The 18335-nt window shown below is 35.6% G+C and overlaps 5 protein-coding genes across 5 annotated transcripts; 2 read left to right on the top strand and 3 right to left on the bottom strand.

Annotated features, from left to right (window-relative positions):
- Positions 1-155: 155 nt before the first annotated feature.
- Positions 156-1074, bottom strand: NCS54_01092600 (uncharacterized protein; the record flags this gene model as incomplete). Its single annotated transcript, XM_053156214.1, has 2 exons — positions 156-773; positions 823-1074. 2 exons carry the CDS (start codon positions 1072-1074, stop codon positions 156-158), a joined length of 870 nt encoding a protein of 289 aa, XP_053012189.1.
- A 1063-nt stretch (positions 1075-2137) lies between these two features.
- Positions 2138-2473, bottom strand: NCS54_01092500 (Hypothetical protein; the record flags this gene model as incomplete). Its single annotated transcript, XM_053156213.1, has 1 exon — positions 2138-2473. The coding sequence occupies one exon, from the start codon at positions 2471-2473 to the stop codon at positions 2138-2140; it is 336 nt and encodes a 111-aa protein (XP_053012188.1).
- A 1081-nt stretch (positions 2474-3554) lies between these two features.
- Positions 3555-4397, top strand: NCS54_01092400 (Lactamase-B domain-containing protein; the record flags this gene model as incomplete). Its single annotated transcript, XM_053156212.1, has 1 exon — positions 3555-4397. One exon carries the CDS (start codon positions 3555-3557, stop codon positions 4395-4397), a length of 843 nt encoding a protein of 280 aa, XP_053012187.1.
- Positions 4398-14363: 9966 nt separating this feature from the next.
- NCS54_01092300 (Fungal-trans domain-containing protein) lies at positions 14364-16736 on the top strand (the record flags this gene model as incomplete). The annotated part of the gene is made up of 4 exons (XM_053156211.1): positions 14364-14526; positions 14622-15483; positions 15562-15760; positions 15813-16736. The coding sequence occupies 4 exons, from the start codon at positions 14364-14366 to the stop codon at positions 16734-16736; spliced, it is 2148 nt and encodes a 715-aa protein (XP_053012186.1).
- Positions 16737-16850: 114 nt separating this feature from the next.
- Positions 16851-18296, bottom strand: NCS54_01092200 (DUF1338 domain-containing protein; the record flags this gene model as incomplete). Its single annotated transcript, XM_053156210.1, has 1 exon — positions 16851-18296. The coding sequence occupies one exon, from the start codon at positions 18294-18296 to the stop codon at positions 16851-16853; it is 1446 nt and encodes a 481-aa protein (XP_053012185.1).
- Between the last annotated feature and the right edge of the window lie 39 nt (positions 18297-18335).

The raw sequence follows: 18335 nt of genomic DNA, 5'->3' as shown, positions 1-18335 counted from the left end.
AACGGAGACCCAATCAAGCAGAACAAAATTTCGCACAACTGGTACGGCTGGGTTTGCTCAGACAAATTCATAAACTTTCATCCTCACGAGAAACGAGCGGTAGCGCTAACTGATGCATTATAATCTATGCTTACAGCTAAAGAACTTCAAAACGCCTAAACGTTCCACTCGTCTAGCAATCCAATGTTATTGTAAGAAGCCAAATTCACATAGTGAATCTGACGTGTTCCACCATGCCCAAACTGCTCTGCTGTGCTGTTGAGTAAAAATGCCGACGTCGAGGAGTTCAAATCTAGCAAACCAGGAAAGGCGCTATTGAGCTTGTTGAAAATAGTTTGCGGTGTGTAATGATTTGTTCCTTTCGACTCGATTTCCTTCTGCCAAAAGCGGACATACGCGCGTGTATGATCGACATCAATCGAGTGACTAAACTTGGAATTCGACAAGCTATGACCAGGAATGACCACCTTAGGTCTCAGATGATCAATTAGATCAAGCGTCGACAGCCAGGAATCCGTGAGCGACTTTGTCAGGAGATCGGCAAGCCAAAGATGCATGTCGTGGCCGTATACAGTATCACCAGCAATCAAGGTTTCAATCGATGGTATCCAAAAGAGCGTTTCGTCGATTGTATCCCCGACAAGTGGACTTAAGAAATGAATGGGCGTGGCCTCGTCGCCGGGCAGGGTGAAGAATGAGAAGTCGTATGGGCTTGGTATATGAGCCTTGCTGACAACAGCATCTTTGCCAAGCACTGCACCCATAGCTTTGATCTACTCAAATAGATTAGAAATGACCTCGAAGTATGCCTTTGCCGCTTACCTTTTTGTCTGCTTCCCCCTCTATCAATTTCGCCGCCTTCGAATTTGCATAGTATTTCGCGGCCGGGAATCGCGACAACAATGCAGCGCCACTGAGGTAGTGATCCGGATGAAAGTGCGTCGTGAAGGCAGCAACTAGTGGTTTATCAGTTGTCTGGTTTACCCAATCAGCCAGTGCCTCCGCCTGCTGAATCGCCAGAGGCAAGTCAATCAGGACAGCGGCTTGGGAACCGATAATCAACGACGACACCATATCGAAGGATGGGCCATGGTTTATAAAAGTCTCCACGCGCAAGTTGCAGCTAGGGACCGCTCTCGCACTAATATGTCCAATGGACCTAAGTGTCAAGAGGAAGGTAGAGAGACGCATTGTTGAAGCGTTGGTCAAGGGGAAATGCAATGATGGGAAGGGCGGTGACTTGCTTGTTGATAAAATGAAAGACGAGGAAAAAAAATCTTTCCCACCGAGATATGCTACCTTTATACATGTAATCAACATCACCCATCCCACCCTCGATGACTCTTAAGCTTTGGCTAGCCGAAAAATTGTACGACTTGCAGTGTGGAAAGGATCCCTGAATTAGTGGGTTGATTTCTAATCGACTAGATTGGGTAGATATTTGATCGGACAGCGGGGAGAGGCTTGGTATTTCATCTCAAGACCACTAATTCCCATTGAGAATTAGGTATTATCATATTACTTAATCTCTTCTAGTTACGAGTTGTCTTACTACCGACAACGTGCAGACATTATTATGGCCTCTTAGAAGGCAGTACTGCGCAACTATAAATCGTCTCTAATTGGAACTTGAGGAGGTTTTGGGAATGAAACTCCGTTATCCGTACTTCGCATAGTAATACAAAATTACACCTTAGAATCGGCCTGGAAGTGGGATGGCAGGCATACCATGTTAGATCGCCAGTGGGATTGCAAGTGGGATTGCGATCCGAGCTTCATGCGGATTACTGTTAGGGCAAAGGGGAGGAACACGTCGTCTTGTACGGATACTTGAGTTCTGTGCCATCCTTGACAGTTACATAATCCAATTTGATGAAGCGTGATGCCCAAAATCCTAGATAGATTGCCAGAGAGCAATTTAGTTTCTCAAAGACGGAAGGGCCGAATGCGTTATCCGAGGGTGTCTGCTACCTAGTACTGATGTTCTCGAGTCGTTGGGAGAGTTTAAAGACGCACGAATAAGAAGTTTAAGATATGGAGTAATCATGGTGGTAAATTTACGATTAGTGATCTTTTAGATAAGTTATTTACAGGTCTTGGCAATCCAAAGTAATCTATTTCTCTTCCTGTGATCTATTTATTGGCCGACTGGGCTGCCTCCCTCAATCATTGCCATCATGTGCAGGGGCTTGACGTTTGAAAAGTTGGCGATGTCCTCAAAAACAATTTTTGACTGGGGTGCCGAAATCGCTTCCTTGGCCCCTTCAAGACTCTCCCAAGTACAGAACGCGCCAATGGAATACTCTAGATCTTGTCCATCGTCAGCGACAAACTTGAGAACCTGCCAGCTCAAAAGACCGAAAGGAGCCCATGTATCTGTGACGAGGGCCATATGCTTCGAAATGTAATAATTCAGGTCGAACCAGGCATCACCCGCAAGTTTGGGATAGAGGATAGTAGTGTTGGCAGGCATTTTGTGCGTGACAAACGCAGATAAAACTAACACCAAGGTCAGCTCAGCATGCTTTGACATATTCGATGCAATAAACCTACCAACGAGTTTAAACTTTGGCGAAAAGAGAAAAAAAAAGAGTCAGGAGGATATAACGATTTGTTTAGGCAAAGTAGATGAAAAGACGTTACCACTCTCACCCTATATCTTATACCCTGTAGGGAGTTGTAACAAGCTCGTTTGCAGCTTCTTGTCTCTGGATCCTTGATTATAGATTAAGTTTACTAGTGTTTTATCATTGCTTGGTTCGGCCGCCCCTAAAGCATGTGCAGTATTGGACGGAGGAGAAAAAAAGGCGTGTTTGTAATACGCTTTGACCTCCTCTATTGCAAAGCATGATCCCACGTACTAAGCAGTTACCGAGTGGGATGCCAGTGGAAGAATGGTTAATACTACATATTTGAGTTCATTGGTGAGTAGTCGAAGCTGGCTAGACAGAAACTAGTTCTTGCAATGGCGGGGCCGGTGGAATTCAGTCGCCGACGGGCAACCCTTATCCCGTCTACGCAGCAGACTGGGCCTTTTCGGGCTCTTTTGTCACGCTTAGATAGCGAAACAATAGATCATAATTCAATAAACTAGATTTGTCATATTGACCGGGCTAGCTCTCGTGCAAACGTGGCGGTAGTTGATTGTCCTGGAATTTAGCATCACGAGTCTAAAGACATCCTGCTGGGTACTGGGACCGACTCGGCAGCGGCCACCGGTCAAAGTGGTGTCAACTACAGAATCGACCTCGGTTCGAATGTGGGTCCTGCCACGAGCATGCGCGGAGTCTCTTTGGTCTCACTATGAGGGTGTGTGTCATGCAGCTGATAAATGCGCGGAGCTGATTACTATACAGTCGGACATCTATTCTGCTCCCCTCCACAATGTGCTTAATTACTCAGCGCAACCAGTTAATTCCTAACCATGGACAAGTTTCAAGTCTCCCCTATCAATCCTCCGTTGCAAAGCAGGTCTATAATAACTTGGGAAGCCCGGTTTTGTATGACGGTCACCAAATAATAATATCGCTCCTCGCAACTAATCCCACCCCAAGATGGTTCTGCATTACAAAGTGTTTTTCAGCAAGCGTGATTCAGCCACCCGGACTGGGCCAGCTGGTCACGATCACCTTAAGTGGGTGCCCACTTCCTCTACCATGATATACGGTGACAAGGATGCTGTTTTGGTTGACGGCCAGTTGACTACCAAAGCGTCACATGAGCTTTTGGACTGGGTAGTTGAAAGTGGCAAAAACATCACCCATGTTTATGTTACACATGCCCATGGCGACCACTTCTTTGGTAGTGCGCCCATCCTGGAGCGGTTTCCTAGGGCGGTCCTGGTCGCAACGCCTGAAGTTGTGGCTAGGATGAGGCTCGAGACTACACCAGAGCGTCTGACTGGACTTTGGGAAAAGTTCTTTCCGAACCAGATTCCGCCGGCCTTGAGGGTCGCCCAACCCCTTGAGCAAGACTACCTTGAACTGGAAGGCGAAAAGTTGTTGGTGGTCAAGACGGGTCACACGGACACTGATGACACGACAACTCTCTGGGTCCCTTGCATCAAACTGGCTGTGACTGGCGATGCTGTGTACGCAAACACGCACCCGTATTTGGGAGAGTCTGGAACAGCCATCAGGCGAAATGAGTGGATTGCAGCTCTGGATACCATCGCCGCACTCCAGCCTAAGCATGTCGTGGGCGGGCATAGTGACCCAAAGCGTCGGTATGGGCCTGAAGCAGTCCAGGATACCAAGACGTACTTAGAGAACTTTGAGAAACTGAGCGGTGAGACGAAGACAGCCGAAGAGCTGTACGCCCGGATAATGGAGATTTATCCCGAGCGACTCAACCCGGGTTCTCTATGGGCAGGGGCCATATTAGTTCACCAGCCATAGGATTGAATGCGTCTGGGCACACTATGTATGGGATGAGAATTATCGCACTTAGCTAGCTATGTGCCAGGGATAAGAAATCTTCGTAGAGTTCAGGGCCACTTAGGAACTTCTTTCTTTATTATTGATCTTTAATATAAATAACCATTTAAGAATCAATTTCGAGAGGTTAGGTTAGATGAAGAATAAGGTAAGCAAAGGTAATATATGCTTTAAGTAAATCCTCTTTAGGGTTAGGGTAAAAATATAAAGAATTTATTATAACGTACTTAATAAGCGAGTGTCTCACTCAAGCGAGTGTCTTAATTTACCCTATAGGGGGATGTATTCTATAGAGAAAATTATTAAAAATCTAAAAAAAAATCACTTTTGTATTTTATATTAAGTTAGGTTTATAAAATACTCCTTTTAAGTTTCTAGTTATTTTATAGCTATTTTTAGAAATTTAAGATTAGTTATTTTTTAATATATAGTATACTAAGACACTTGCTTATTAAGTATGTTATTATTAAATATTTTAAATACTAAGATATAAATATCTTAATTAATAAGCTTAATTTATTATAAGAATTATAATATATTATTTATTTATTTATAATATAAAAGTTTTAATTTTAACCATAAAGTATAATTTAGTTTAAATTAAAAATAAAAACTTAATAAGTTTAAATATAAATTAATATATTAATTAATTTATAATTTATTTAAATAAATATAAATAATATAAATTAATATTTTTAAATAAAATATAATATTAAGAAAGATAAAAAATAATTAAAATAATAATATTATTTTTATTAAGAAATATTATTAGGGAAATCCCTAGGAACCATATAACTAAGAAATCCCTAGGAAATCTCTAGGATTTCCCTAGAAGGTTAGACCTACTTTTCTAGGTAACCTCCTAGAGAATTCCCCGGGAATTTCCTAAAGAATCCTTAGGGGAAACCTAAGGGAATTCCTAGGGAATTCCCTTATAGAAACCCCTAAATAGACTAAATAATTCCTTATTAAATTCTTATCTTATTATTATCCCTTTTAGAAATCTATACCTTCTCTAAGGATTTATAACTTCTAAGAAGCCTAATAAGGGATAAATAAATATTATTATTATTATTCCCTTATAAATAATAATAATTAATAATATTATTACTTATTACTAAATCCTTATTTTCCCTTATTTATACTTAAAGAAGAATTACTTAAAAGGTACCTCTACTTAGTATATAAAACTAATAAATATATATAGAGCTTTTTAAATCTTATTATTAAAGAGCTTAAGAAATATAAAGACTTATAGGTAATAAACTCTATTTATCTTAAAAACTAACTTTCTTAAGGTATCTCTCTATTTATAATTAAATAATAATACCTTAAGGCTATAAAATAAATAATCTTATTTACCTCTTAAGAAAAATAACCTATAGCTATAACTAAGAATATAAAATAATAATAAATATATTATTAATATATATATATTTAAGAAAACTTATAAAAGTAAATAAATAAAAATATAACTTCTTAGCTAAAGTAATTACTTATACTTTCTAGGTATTTCTTATTATTAAGATTAGCCTCTTTAGAAATAAAACCTTATTATAAGTCTTAGGAAACTAATAATTCCCTCGCTAATTAATTTATATAACTCTCCTTAAACTAAAACTACTTAGCTCTAATCTAATTTAACTAATTTATTAAACTTTACTTACCTTTATAGGTACTTAGACCTAAAACTTAGTTTAGATAGACTAATAAATATAAGAACTTATTAATATCCCTATTACCCTTAGAAAGTATTCCCTAGATTACCTCTTAGCGCTAATTCTAAAACTAATTACTATAGATTAAATTAAAGGAATTAAACTCCTTAGGCTTACTTATAGTAGCTACCTAAGTTATAACCTTTAAAATAATAAAAGATCTAAAAATAAGATTTTTTAATAATTATAATAAGATAATAATTACCTAATTATAAAGGCAAAATATAGCTCCTTAATAAGCCTTAGTTATTAATAGGGGTAATTAAAATAATATAAAAATATAATTATTATTATAACTAAGAAGTATATTAATAAATAATAATAATAACTAATTACTTATTAATTCTATTCCCCTAGATTAAATTTATTAAAGCCTAAGCCTAAATAATAATAATAATAATAATAATAATAACTAGCTATAGCCCTTACTAGTGCTATATGCCCTTAGCCTAGACTAGATAAAATAACTAATAAGTATTATATAAGGATTTTATTAACCTTAAGTTTATTTTTATATTAAGAATATAAAAAAATTTTAATTAGTTAATAATTATAATTAGATTTATAATAAGGTAATTATTTAAGGTATTTATATAATTTTCTAAAGTATAATATAATTTATTAATACCTTTAATTAATATTATACCTAAAGCTAGGAATATATTAAGGCCTTTATACCTAATATTTTATTTTTATTCCTTAGGATAATATTAAAATAATATATTAATAATATTAATATAAATAAAAAATATATATTATAAGATATATAAAGCTTTTAGAGATAAAAAGACCTTTTTTATAAATAATTTTACTTATAATTAGATATAATACTCTAGGCCTTACTTAAAGAAAGATTTATTATTAATAATATTTATAAGAAATAAGACTTTTATAGCTAAGTAATCTCCTTAAAGTATATAAAAATAGAGGCTAAATAGCCTAACTTATAATTAATTATATAAGCCTATATCTAGCTTAATAATTACCTAAAGGAAAGCTTTTCTTAACCATAGCTAATAAACTCTTTTAATAATTAAATAGAGGACTATAAATAAAAGATATTAAATATCTATATCTAGGTAATAATAAGAAATTAAGCTAACTAAAAAAATACCTTAATCTACTAACTTATAGCCCTAGTGATTATATAGACCCCTTGCCTTCTTAATTTAAAAAGAGCTAATAAGGATATTAAGTAGGTCTATATATTTAAGGCCTAAATAGGCCTAGGTAATTACTATAACCTAGTAAGCCTAGCTAAGGGCTATTAACCCCTAGATTATATAAGGAATATATATAATATTATGCCTTCTTAGAATAATACTTAGTAAAATATTTCTTAAGCCCTTATATTAATAACTTAAGTATTTATTATTATTAAAAAAGTATAAAGAAATATAAAAAATAAATATTTCCTTACTAAGGAATAATAAATTACCCTATAAGCTATTATTAAAAATAAAGAAACCTATATATATTTTACCTAGGTAATATCTAATTATAATATTATTAATAAACTAAATAAAAAGGTAATTAACCTAGTAATAAATACCTTATTAATAGCTAAGATCTTAGAAATTATAAATTTTATACCTAATAAATAATAAATAAAATTTATAATAAAAGTATATAATAAGCTAATCTTTATTATTATAATAAAATATAAGCTTATATATATTATATTAAGACCTAGCTAATTAGCTATTTATATATTTATATAAATATAAATTATAAACTCCCTAAGTAATAAAACCTAGAGAGAAGTCTATATTAATATAAGAGCTAAATAATTAGTTATTAGATAGGATTTCCTCCCTTTTTTAATAGATATATAATAAGACCTTACTTAAACTATTACTCTTTATAGAGTAAGGTAATTATATACTATTAGATAAGCTAAGTTTACCTTATATATCCCTAAAACGAAAGATAAGTAGCCCGCCATAGCTAAAGCTAGAATAGGCGCCTAGATTATAAACTAACTTAGTATAAGACTACTTCTAGGATAAGAATTTAATACCCCGCATAGATTAGATATTCTTAATAGTAAGAATTATATTTATATTAAATTAATTAGAAGAATTCTAGTCTTAATAACCCTAGGCTAATTTAAATAATTCTATGCCTAATAAATTAATTTAATAAAATATAAATCCTTATTAATTATATTATTATTTATAATATTATTAACTAGCTTATAGTATTCTTATTAAGCTTATAGGCAAATAACTAATTAATCTAAGTATTTTAATACCTTAGCTAATACCTTATTATAGTTTAATATATACTAGAGATTACTAACCTAATTAAAGACGCCCTCTTATAGCTATTAAGGGCTTAATTACTACTAGATAATAATAAGAAAGAGCTTAACTAAGGATAAAATACTAGGGGATTATATAATATTATTTATTATTACTTAGAAGCATTAATAAGCCCTATTATTAAGGATATTATCTTATAGTAATATAAAACTAAAATATAATAAAAAAGTATCCTTAAATAACTAAGAGACTAAGATAAGTAGGATAGCCTTATATTTATTTAATAATATAGCTTATTATACCTAATTAAGCATAATAACTACCGCTAGCTTTATATTCCTAATTAAATAGCAATAAACCTAATATAAGATATATATAACTAAAAGTTTTACCTAGGTCCTAAAAATATAAGAAAAAACCTCTAGAAGTCCTTTATTATTAACTGCCTTAACTATAAGGTTAAGAATATATAGAGATAATATAATATATATAAATAGAATAAAACTAATAGAAATATGCCACCTAGGGAACTTATATCTATCTAAACCCTACTAGTCCTATTTTATATAATCGCAATAGACTTTATTACTAGGCTACTAAATATGCCTAGCGAGGGATAACTATAGATAAACTATAGCTTTAGTACCTTTAATGCTTTCCTTATAGTTATATATAAGTTTAGCTATATATCCCTAGTTATTCTAAGCTATATAGAGTTTATAATAAAGCAATAAGCCCTATCTTTAATAAATAAGCTAAGAAAGTATAATTAGGGCTTATTATAGGTAATTATTTTAAATTAAGACCTAAAGTTCCTTAGCGCCTTTTAGTAAATACTCTAATTTATTATAGGGATAAAGCTATATATATCTATAGCGTAGTATTTATAGATAGATAAGACTATAAAATAGTATAACTAGGTAATTAAGATCGCCTTATAATATTAGATAAATAATAACCTAATAGCCCCCTAGATAATAGTAGTTATATTACTTTAATTTATTATAAATAATACTTATATTAATATAATTTAAACCATTCTTAGTAAGCTTATTACTAAGTAAAAAATAAATAATAACCTTTAATATATAAGAGATATAATAAACTAACTTAATAAAGCTATACCCTAAAAAGATATATATTTATTTATTATCTTTACTTAGGCCGCTATAAAATAAGTATATAATAAGAAGTATTACTTTTTTTAATTTAAACTAAGAGATTAGGTATTATTATAGATAAAAAAAGGCTATAAAGTAATAAATAATAAAATAAAGATATTTAAAAAAAATAAGCTAGCCCTTATTTTATTATTAAATAAATAAGAAAGCTAATATATTACCTTAATATAAAAAATAACCTTTTTATTTACTTAGTAATTTCTATTATTTATCTATTACTTATTAATAATCTAAGGGAATAATTAGGCCTTATATTAATTAAGGAAAATATAAGGAAATAAAAGGATAATTATTAATACTTTAAAGTAAAATAAATTATTAATATAAGGTAAAGGAAGTTTAAATATAATAAGCCTAAGATAGAGTACTTAATAGTTTAAAAAAGATACCTAAGTAATTTTAATAATTAAATTAATAAGGATATTATTAATGCCCTAAAGGTAATAACTAAGTTTAAATAAAAGGATATAACTTAGGTGCTTATTAATAAATCTAAGGTATATATATAAGAAATATAAGCTAAGAATAAAAGAGTACTTATTATATTAAAGTAATAATACTTATAATAAGGATATTTAATAAAGGAATTAAATACGCGGGAAATAAAAAAGCTAATAAAGAGGGGGCTAGGCTAATTATATAAATATATATAGGGGAATTTCTAAGGAAATCTAAGGGATTTCCTTATAATTTCTCTATTAATATATAGTTAATATTACTAGTCTAATAGCTAAATATTACCTAGGTATTAATAATATAATTTATAATAATAATAAACTAGTATATTTAATTCTTAAATATTCATTTTCTTTTTTTTCTTAGTTCCTTAGGGCTTACCTCTTTTTCTTTTTTTACTATTATAATTAGATTATAATAAGTAAATTATAGCCTATTAAGTATTTTTCCCCCTATAATGCCTAAGCCTACCTAGCTAAAGACTTAACTTATTATACTTTATTTTCTTATATTATTACTAAACTAATAGGTAACCTTATATATAATAGGTATATCTAGGCTATTTAGATTTATAGCTAGAAGCTTATCTTATTAAAACCTAAAAGGCTAGCTATTTTAGCTACTAGACTAGTTATAACCTTAATATCTATATTATATTCTAAGCTTAGGCGATCTAAGATAGCTATAACCCTATTATAAGTATTTCTAATCTATAAAAGGGATTTTATTTCTTATTTAAAAACCTTTACTATAATTATTCTAAGTATTAATAAATAAAAGAAAATAATCTTACCGCTTATAATTAACTCTCTATATTAACCCTATTTATTTTATATAAGCAAAGGACTATAATATATATCCTAAGTACTTAATTTTTTAGGGACTTCCCTAAGACTAATAATAATAGTAATAAACTAGAAATTATCCCTGCTCTTACCTTTATAATACTATAAAGATAGCCTTATAATATAGATAGATAGTTTAAGAAAAAGAATAATTAGCTCTAAGATAACTATAAGCCTAAGGAAGGAAATATTATTAGTAATATACTAGGATTAGTAAAAATAGCCTATATCCTCTCTAAGGTTATTAACTAACTTACCTAGCCCTAGGTCTCTAGCGACCTTATTATAGCTATAAAAGACTAGCTAAAAGAGCTTAGAGGGGCTAAGGGGATTAATAAGTTTTATAACTAGGTCTAAAAGTAATATAATATTAATAATACTTAAACTTCTATTACTATTTTTAGGTCTTACCTTTAGTCTACTAGGTAGACTAATTATACTTTTAGAAACTATAATAATATACTTATTCCCTTTAGTATTAGCTACTTATAGGTAAAGTTATCTAAAAGGGGCTGCTTTAATAAAATAAAAAATAATAATAATAATGCCCTTATATAATTTATTAAGTATTAAGTTATATAAAACTAGGGCATAGCTATAAATAGTAAAAGAAAGTTCCCCGCGGGGTATATAATTATTAAGGACTAATATAATATAAATAACTAACTAGTAGCCTATTTTTAGCTTATATTTACTAACTAGGCTATTCTCTTTTTTAATTAGGCATATATTAAGGGCTTTAATATTATCCTTAAAATAATATAAAATAAAACTAAGAAAAACTTTTCTTTTTTTAAGGCTATATACCTCCTTAAGATTAATAATTATTTTATATTAATAATAGACCTCTTATTATATAAGCTATAGATTACTTACCTAAGTATAAATACGCTAATTCCTAATATCTTAGATTAATCTATTTTTAATAACCCTAATAAAGGGCTTATTTATTTTCTCTAAGTTATATAAAATACCTAGATTACTAATTACTATATCTTAGCTATTATAAGTAATTTAATCCTATAGGGACTAACTAAGGATAATAATATATTTACCCCAGGGAGACCTATACCTATTATAGCTAGCTATAATAGCTAGTTTTAATACCTCTATTATACTATAAATAGCAGCGAGTTTATATAAACCCTAGAGATTAACTATTAGGCCTAATATAATTAAGATATTTATAATATTAAACCTACCTAGAATAATAATAATAATAATAATAATAAAAACCTAGTAGGTAATAAAGGTAATAGTACTTAAAAGGGTATATTAATGAGATAAGATAATACCTAGGGGAGCTATAATATATAGCAAGAGGGAGTTTATATATATAATAATAAGAAATATAAGGTATATAGAGGATAAAAGAAAAATATATTTATAAGATATAATTATTATAATAAGATAATAATTTCTTTTATTTATTTTTACCTTTATTAATATTTACTTAGTATTATAATAATAAAAGCTACCGCATAAGATATAGCTATATAAAAGGTAGATACTAGGGATAGCGCCTATCTTAGTTAGGGGGACTTATTAGGGAAATCCCTAGGAACTATATAACCGGGAAATCCCTAGGAAATCTCTAGGATTTCCCCGGAAGGTTAGACCTACTTTTCTAGGTAACCTCTTAGAGAATTCCCTAGGAATTCCCTAAAGAATTCTTAAGGGAAACCTAAGGGAATTCCTAGGGAATTCCCTTATAAGAACCCCTAAGTAGACTAAATAATTCCCTATTAAATTCTTACCTTATTATTATCCCTTTTAGAAATCTATACCTTCTCTAAGGACCTATAATTTCTAAGAGGCCTAGTAAGGGATAAATAAGTATTATTATTATTATTCTCTTATAAATATAAAATTATTTAAAATTATATAAATTAAAAAGTATAATAAAAAATTAATAATATATAAAAAAAATTTCTTAAATAAAATAAAATAAACTCTTAATTAAATATAAAATTAATATTTATATTATTTTATAATAACTTTTATATATTTTTAAAAAATATTATATTAATAAAAAAATTTAATTTAAGAATAAAATAAATTTATATAAAATATATTATAATATAGAAATATTATTTTATTACTATAATATTTATTATTATAATATAATAATTAAAATTCTTTTAATAATATTATTATTAATTATTATTTTATAAAAATTAATAAATTAGAAAAATTTATTATAAAAGATATCTTAAATATAATTAAAATTAATAATAAGATAATATATCTTATTAAATAAAAATACTACTTAGACTTAAAAAAAAAATATATTAAAATTATTTAAATACTTAGACTGGCATTGTGATCTGCAGAGAAGTCTATTCTATCGCTAGAGGTTACGTAGAAATAAGGGCGACGAAATACTTCTGGTTGCCTTCTTGGAGCTTACTCATATTATTCGCATGGCTACAAGTGAGAAGCACGAGAGGGATTGGGCAAGAAATATTCTTCGTTGGGGGTGGAAGGAAGAAGTAAGCTGTAACTGATATGAGAATATAAGAATGTGCTCTTATTGGTTGATATGTCAGTTGGTCAATCAAGGAAGAACAGCGTAGAGGGGATCGTAAATGTACCTATGTCATGTTTAAGAATTGTGACGATTGTGTGTTTCCCAAGGGATAAACCGGCCGTGCTGGGTTTATGTTGGCAGAGAGTGCTGGGCGTAGTCTGAGCAATGGAGAAGTAGTCACGTCTGGTAATGTGCTCAAAGGTACTGAGTGTAACCAAGTTGTATTGATAGCTGAGGTAGCTTCTACATAAGAGAGTGTAAAGAGTGTGTTCTATATACTGGTGTGCATTGCTTGGACCGATTGTCCTGAAACTCGGTCCAGGGTAGGACCGATGTTTCTGTCGTTCGGTCCTTGGGACCGTTATGGACGAAGTTCGGTCCCCTGCTTAGTCAGATCGTTCTGCCAGGCTTCCCCGCCTGGCCCATGTCACGGCCGTGACAAGAATGAGTTAGAGCATAAGGCAAATGTGTGAAAAATGCACCACTTTTGATGAGTAGGTCAAAATTACGCCCAGCGGTATCTCAAGGTGTATTTGGCAGATAGATGTATTTTTAAAACCCGTTTATCCACATACGCGGCTTAGATCTCATTTTCTTCATGGTATTTCATGGGTATAGGGTTATCTGATTCCAGATCAGCATGGGCCAGCATGCTGCTTACGAAATGTGGTTATCTTGGAAAATAGTGGGCCCCTGGGAGGGTGTTTCTTAGCGAGTGCCCTGCCGATGCGCCGGGCGAGTTGAATGTGGAGGCAATCGGAGCTTCCCGAGGCGCCAATAATGGCTCCCAGTCTCAACGTCTCCTCGTGATCTCATTTGACTCTTCTGGCTACATCTCCTGTTTCCATACTCATCTCGCGCCCTTGCAGTCAGACTCGTTACTACGTCGACACCAGTACAGGGCTTCCGCTACCAGGTTCCGTGGCCATCACCATGGCACCTCCGAATATGGACAATCCTCACCCTGTCAAGCGCCCCCGCGTTGGAGAGCGGACCTTGCTCGCCTGCGTCGGCTGCAAGCAGAAAAAGCTCAAGGCACGGTCTTCCACCCTCATGTGCTATACCTCCTCTGACTTTCAGATAGTGCGATGGACAAGTACCAAGATGTCAAAACTGCTCAAAAAATGGGCGAGGTGGGCCAAGCTACACATCCGAACAAACAGTCCGGCCGGTGTTGACATGGCCATTTAGAGTGCCTCGTTGAAGATCCTGCGACGGGTCTATTCCGTCCTCGAGACTACATGCAGTCGTTGGAAGCAAGAGTCGCCTATTTAGAAGGCCTCCTCCAACAAGTCCGACCTGATGTAGCCTTGGATCATCTTGCTGGGCTCGAGAAAGCCCACGGCGACTTATCGCCTTCTGCTCCATTCCCCGAGATGCCCCAGCCCTCAGCATTGCGGAATGGCGAAAGAGCGCCCATAGTATCGGATGCAGGTGCTGCCGAACGCCATCAACACGATGCATCTCTGGACGTGGAGGACCCGGCTGACCAGCTCTCCGCCGATGTTGCTCTGTTATGCCTCACAACAGCAAGCAAGGAGCCTCACTACTTCGGTCCTTCCTCTGCTGTGTCATTTTCCCGTGTTGTTAGTGCAGCTATGAATCTTCCCAAGAAAGTCGGAGGCTCTCAAGCCAGCGGTATCAACTTCAGCCACGGCAATTCAAGCTGGGAGTTGGCAACGCCATTTCCCATCACCTTCCCTTCGGCACCTCTCGGGACCACATTGTCTCAGGCATACTTCAACAACATTCATCCTCAATACCCTTTCTTGCATCGACCAACATTTCGGTTCTGGGAAGAGCTATGTTTCAAGGCGGATAGCACTGGCAACCTCTCACTTGCTGGCGATATCGCCCAGTTCTTCGTCTGGATGGTATACGCAATTGCCTCCCTAGCCCTTGGCCCTACCCATTACGATACAGCGGAATCCTACTACAATATGGCGCTCGCACACCAGCCTTCAGTTCTAGAGCTTGATGGTATTGAGTCAATACAAAGCCTGCTTTGCTGTGCCGTCTACTCTATCAGATCCCCTGCTGGGGGAAGTTTGTGGTAGGTGCCAAGAATCGGCTATGTTGTCCATCAGCGGCACACGCAATGGAGCGATTACCCAGACGCTGATCATCTCAGGAAACTCTCTGGACTGGCAATTCGGTATAGCATCGAACTGGGCTACCACAGAAGCGCATCTACATATCGCAAGAACTCGAATCCTCTGATTGCCGAGATGTCCAATCGATGCTTTTGGGTGGCATACGATATCGACCGTGTTGCATCCTTTATTCTTGGTCGGCCAGTTGGCATCCCCGATGATTGCATCGATGCTGAGGTAGGCGTCTGGCCACACCTAAATTCTTGTTTACTAACGGGCATTTTTCCAGCTCCCTCTGGATATCAATGATGAGCATATCAACGCTTTGGGCCTGCTTCAGAGCCCTCGGGCCTCTCCAGATGAGCCACCAACCAACATGACAGGGGCTATCCATGTTATCAAACTACGTCGACTCTGGTCAAAGATTGGCAACAGTATCTATCCAGCCATCACGAAATGTTCTCCGAGCCAAGAGGTTGCAAAGAAGCCCTTGATCGATCAACTTGCTAAAGAACTCGAGAGCTGGCATGCCGAAATTCCGCAGTCACCTGATACAGCTGGTCTTGATCCATTGTCCGTATTTGCGTCTCGGGAGTGGTTCAAACTAGCTTATGACCACTCAGTCCTCCTTCTATACCGTTACTGGATCACGCACAAGCCACCTCCTGGGGAAGAGGAATCTGTTGAGCATGCACTTGAGACTTGCTCGCAGAAGGCGAAAGAAATATGCCTTCTCTACCGACGGCTGTTTCAGTACCAATCCATGCAGTTTACTTGGGGCTCATTGCATATTCTCTTCCTTGGTGGCCTTACCTATCTGTATTGTATCTGGAAATCAGCAAGAGTGAGGCAAACGGCCAAGAAAATGGACGTAATCAACACTTGCATGGCCTGCAACACAGCACTTGTCATTATAGCCGAACGATGGAGTAAAGCTACTCCGTACCGGGATATCTTCGAAGTGCTTTCTGAGAAAACCATCGGCCTCGTTTGCGGAGATGAATGGAGGCCGCATGGCAACTCTGCTGTGCCACCTACTTCGCACTCGGGGGAAGCAGTGGACTCACAACCCCTGGAGGACTGGATTATGGAGCTTGGCGCCAGCGATATGCCGACGGAGTCTGAGTGGTTTGTCCAGCAACTACTTCAAGGGATGCGGAACACACAAACGGATATCACGGCCGAAGCACCTCCGACATCTTTAGATATGTGATATCATGCAATGCCATTAACGAAATGATTTTATTTAGCTTGATCTGTATGGCTCTATCAATGTAGCTATGAACTACCTATTGAACAGATATCCTCTTGGTTTCCGTCACATCCTTCAACCTGAACCCAGACCGCACTTCTCGATGCTTTCACGCTGAGACTTGAGGTACAGATCATCAGCACTCAGTAGCGCGCCGCCGAGAGCCTTTTCGTAACCTTCCTGATCTGGTCTCCCCATCTTACATAAAGAAGACCCTTTGCTTGAAGTCAGGTTTGACTGAAAGATACCAGCGGCGGAGAAGGGAAGAAAGTCCTCATAGGTGATTGGCTCGGCTTCCAGGTAGCCTTGAGAGACAAGATCTTCCAGAGAGGGCATCTTGGACGGATCTTTTGAAAGTGGTTTCCTAGTTCGCCGGTATGTGCAATAGACCAGTTCCCGTCTCCTGAGCTCAGTCCAGGTGTCTGGATACTCCCGAAACACCTCACTCAGGAGCTCATCCATCAACGCTGGCTTTTTGTTGCAGGAAAGAGCTTGGCATTTGTCCATGGCCTTCTCCAACAAGGCGTCGTATAACTTCCTACCAGCAGGCGTAACGGCAGCTCCGCGTTCCTCAATCTCTCCGAATCGAGCTCTGTGCGTTCCTTCAACAAGGGTACCCTCAGAGTTCCGGAACTTGATTCGTTCTTCGAGAGCCAGGAAGCTTGTTTGGCGGAGCAGAATGGGACATTGGCGACGTGGAGGGCCCTCGATGCGGTTTTTGACTTTGAGACCCTCAACTTTCATTCTCTCCTGGCTGGCCACGATATCTAGCGTTCTTGGAGTCAGGTGATTGATGTGGGAGCTCTTGAATGAGGCAATGTCTGCCAAGATTGGATGTTCAGCAGCGAGTGCCTTGTACTCGTCCTCAGTCGCTGATGCTTCAGGCCTCCAGCTGAACGTTTTCATTGCTTCAAGTATGAACTCCTCTGCTTGTGAAGCAGTGAGACGGTTGCTCTGGCCTTCAGCTGTACTAGTGAGGTCAAGAAGTCTGGAACTGAAGATGTTGCGTCTGGTCAAGAGCTTCGTGGCCAAGTCCCGAGCCTCTTTATCAGACAGCAACTCTGGTCGAAGTAGGGTAGTAAAAACGCGGAAAGGGTTCTTGTTGAGAGAGGCGAGATCAATGGGCCGGAAGCAAGTGGCGTGCATTGGGAGTCCGGCGATAGAAAGATCGTAGTAGCCCACGGCTTTAAGACCGATGACGGCGAAGATACGGGAAACGGTCCTTAATTCATAGGGAGTTCCCAGTCGTATTGCACCATGTCGCTCTAGATCAAGTCTTTGAGGCACAGCGCTTTCGCCGATGCCTGTCTGATCTGCTAACTGGGATTTTGCAGAGAGAACCTCCTTGTTGATAGACTGTACAATACGGATGAGGTCTCCATACAAGGGAACTTCGTTTCTGTACATCGCGGACATGGCAACGGTGAAGGCTGTCCGAACATCATTGGGGTCCATGAATGGTTCAGCCGAGCCATAGGGAGCGCCCCCGGCGGTTGTTGATCCCATAGTGATAGTCGACATCTTGATGAGCTCAAGAGTTGTAAAGTGTTGGGAAAACAC

This window comes from Fusarium falciforme, chromosome 8, assembly GCF_026873545.1.
Source record: "Fusarium falciforme chromosome 8, complete sequence".
In the NCBI taxonomy this organism is placed as follows: Eukaryota; Fungi; Ascomycota; class Sordariomycetes; order Hypocreales; family Nectriaceae; genus Fusarium; species Fusarium falciforme.
The sequence above is the reverse complement of the archived record's forward strand: the minus strand, read 5'-3'. Positions and strand labels throughout refer to the sequence as shown.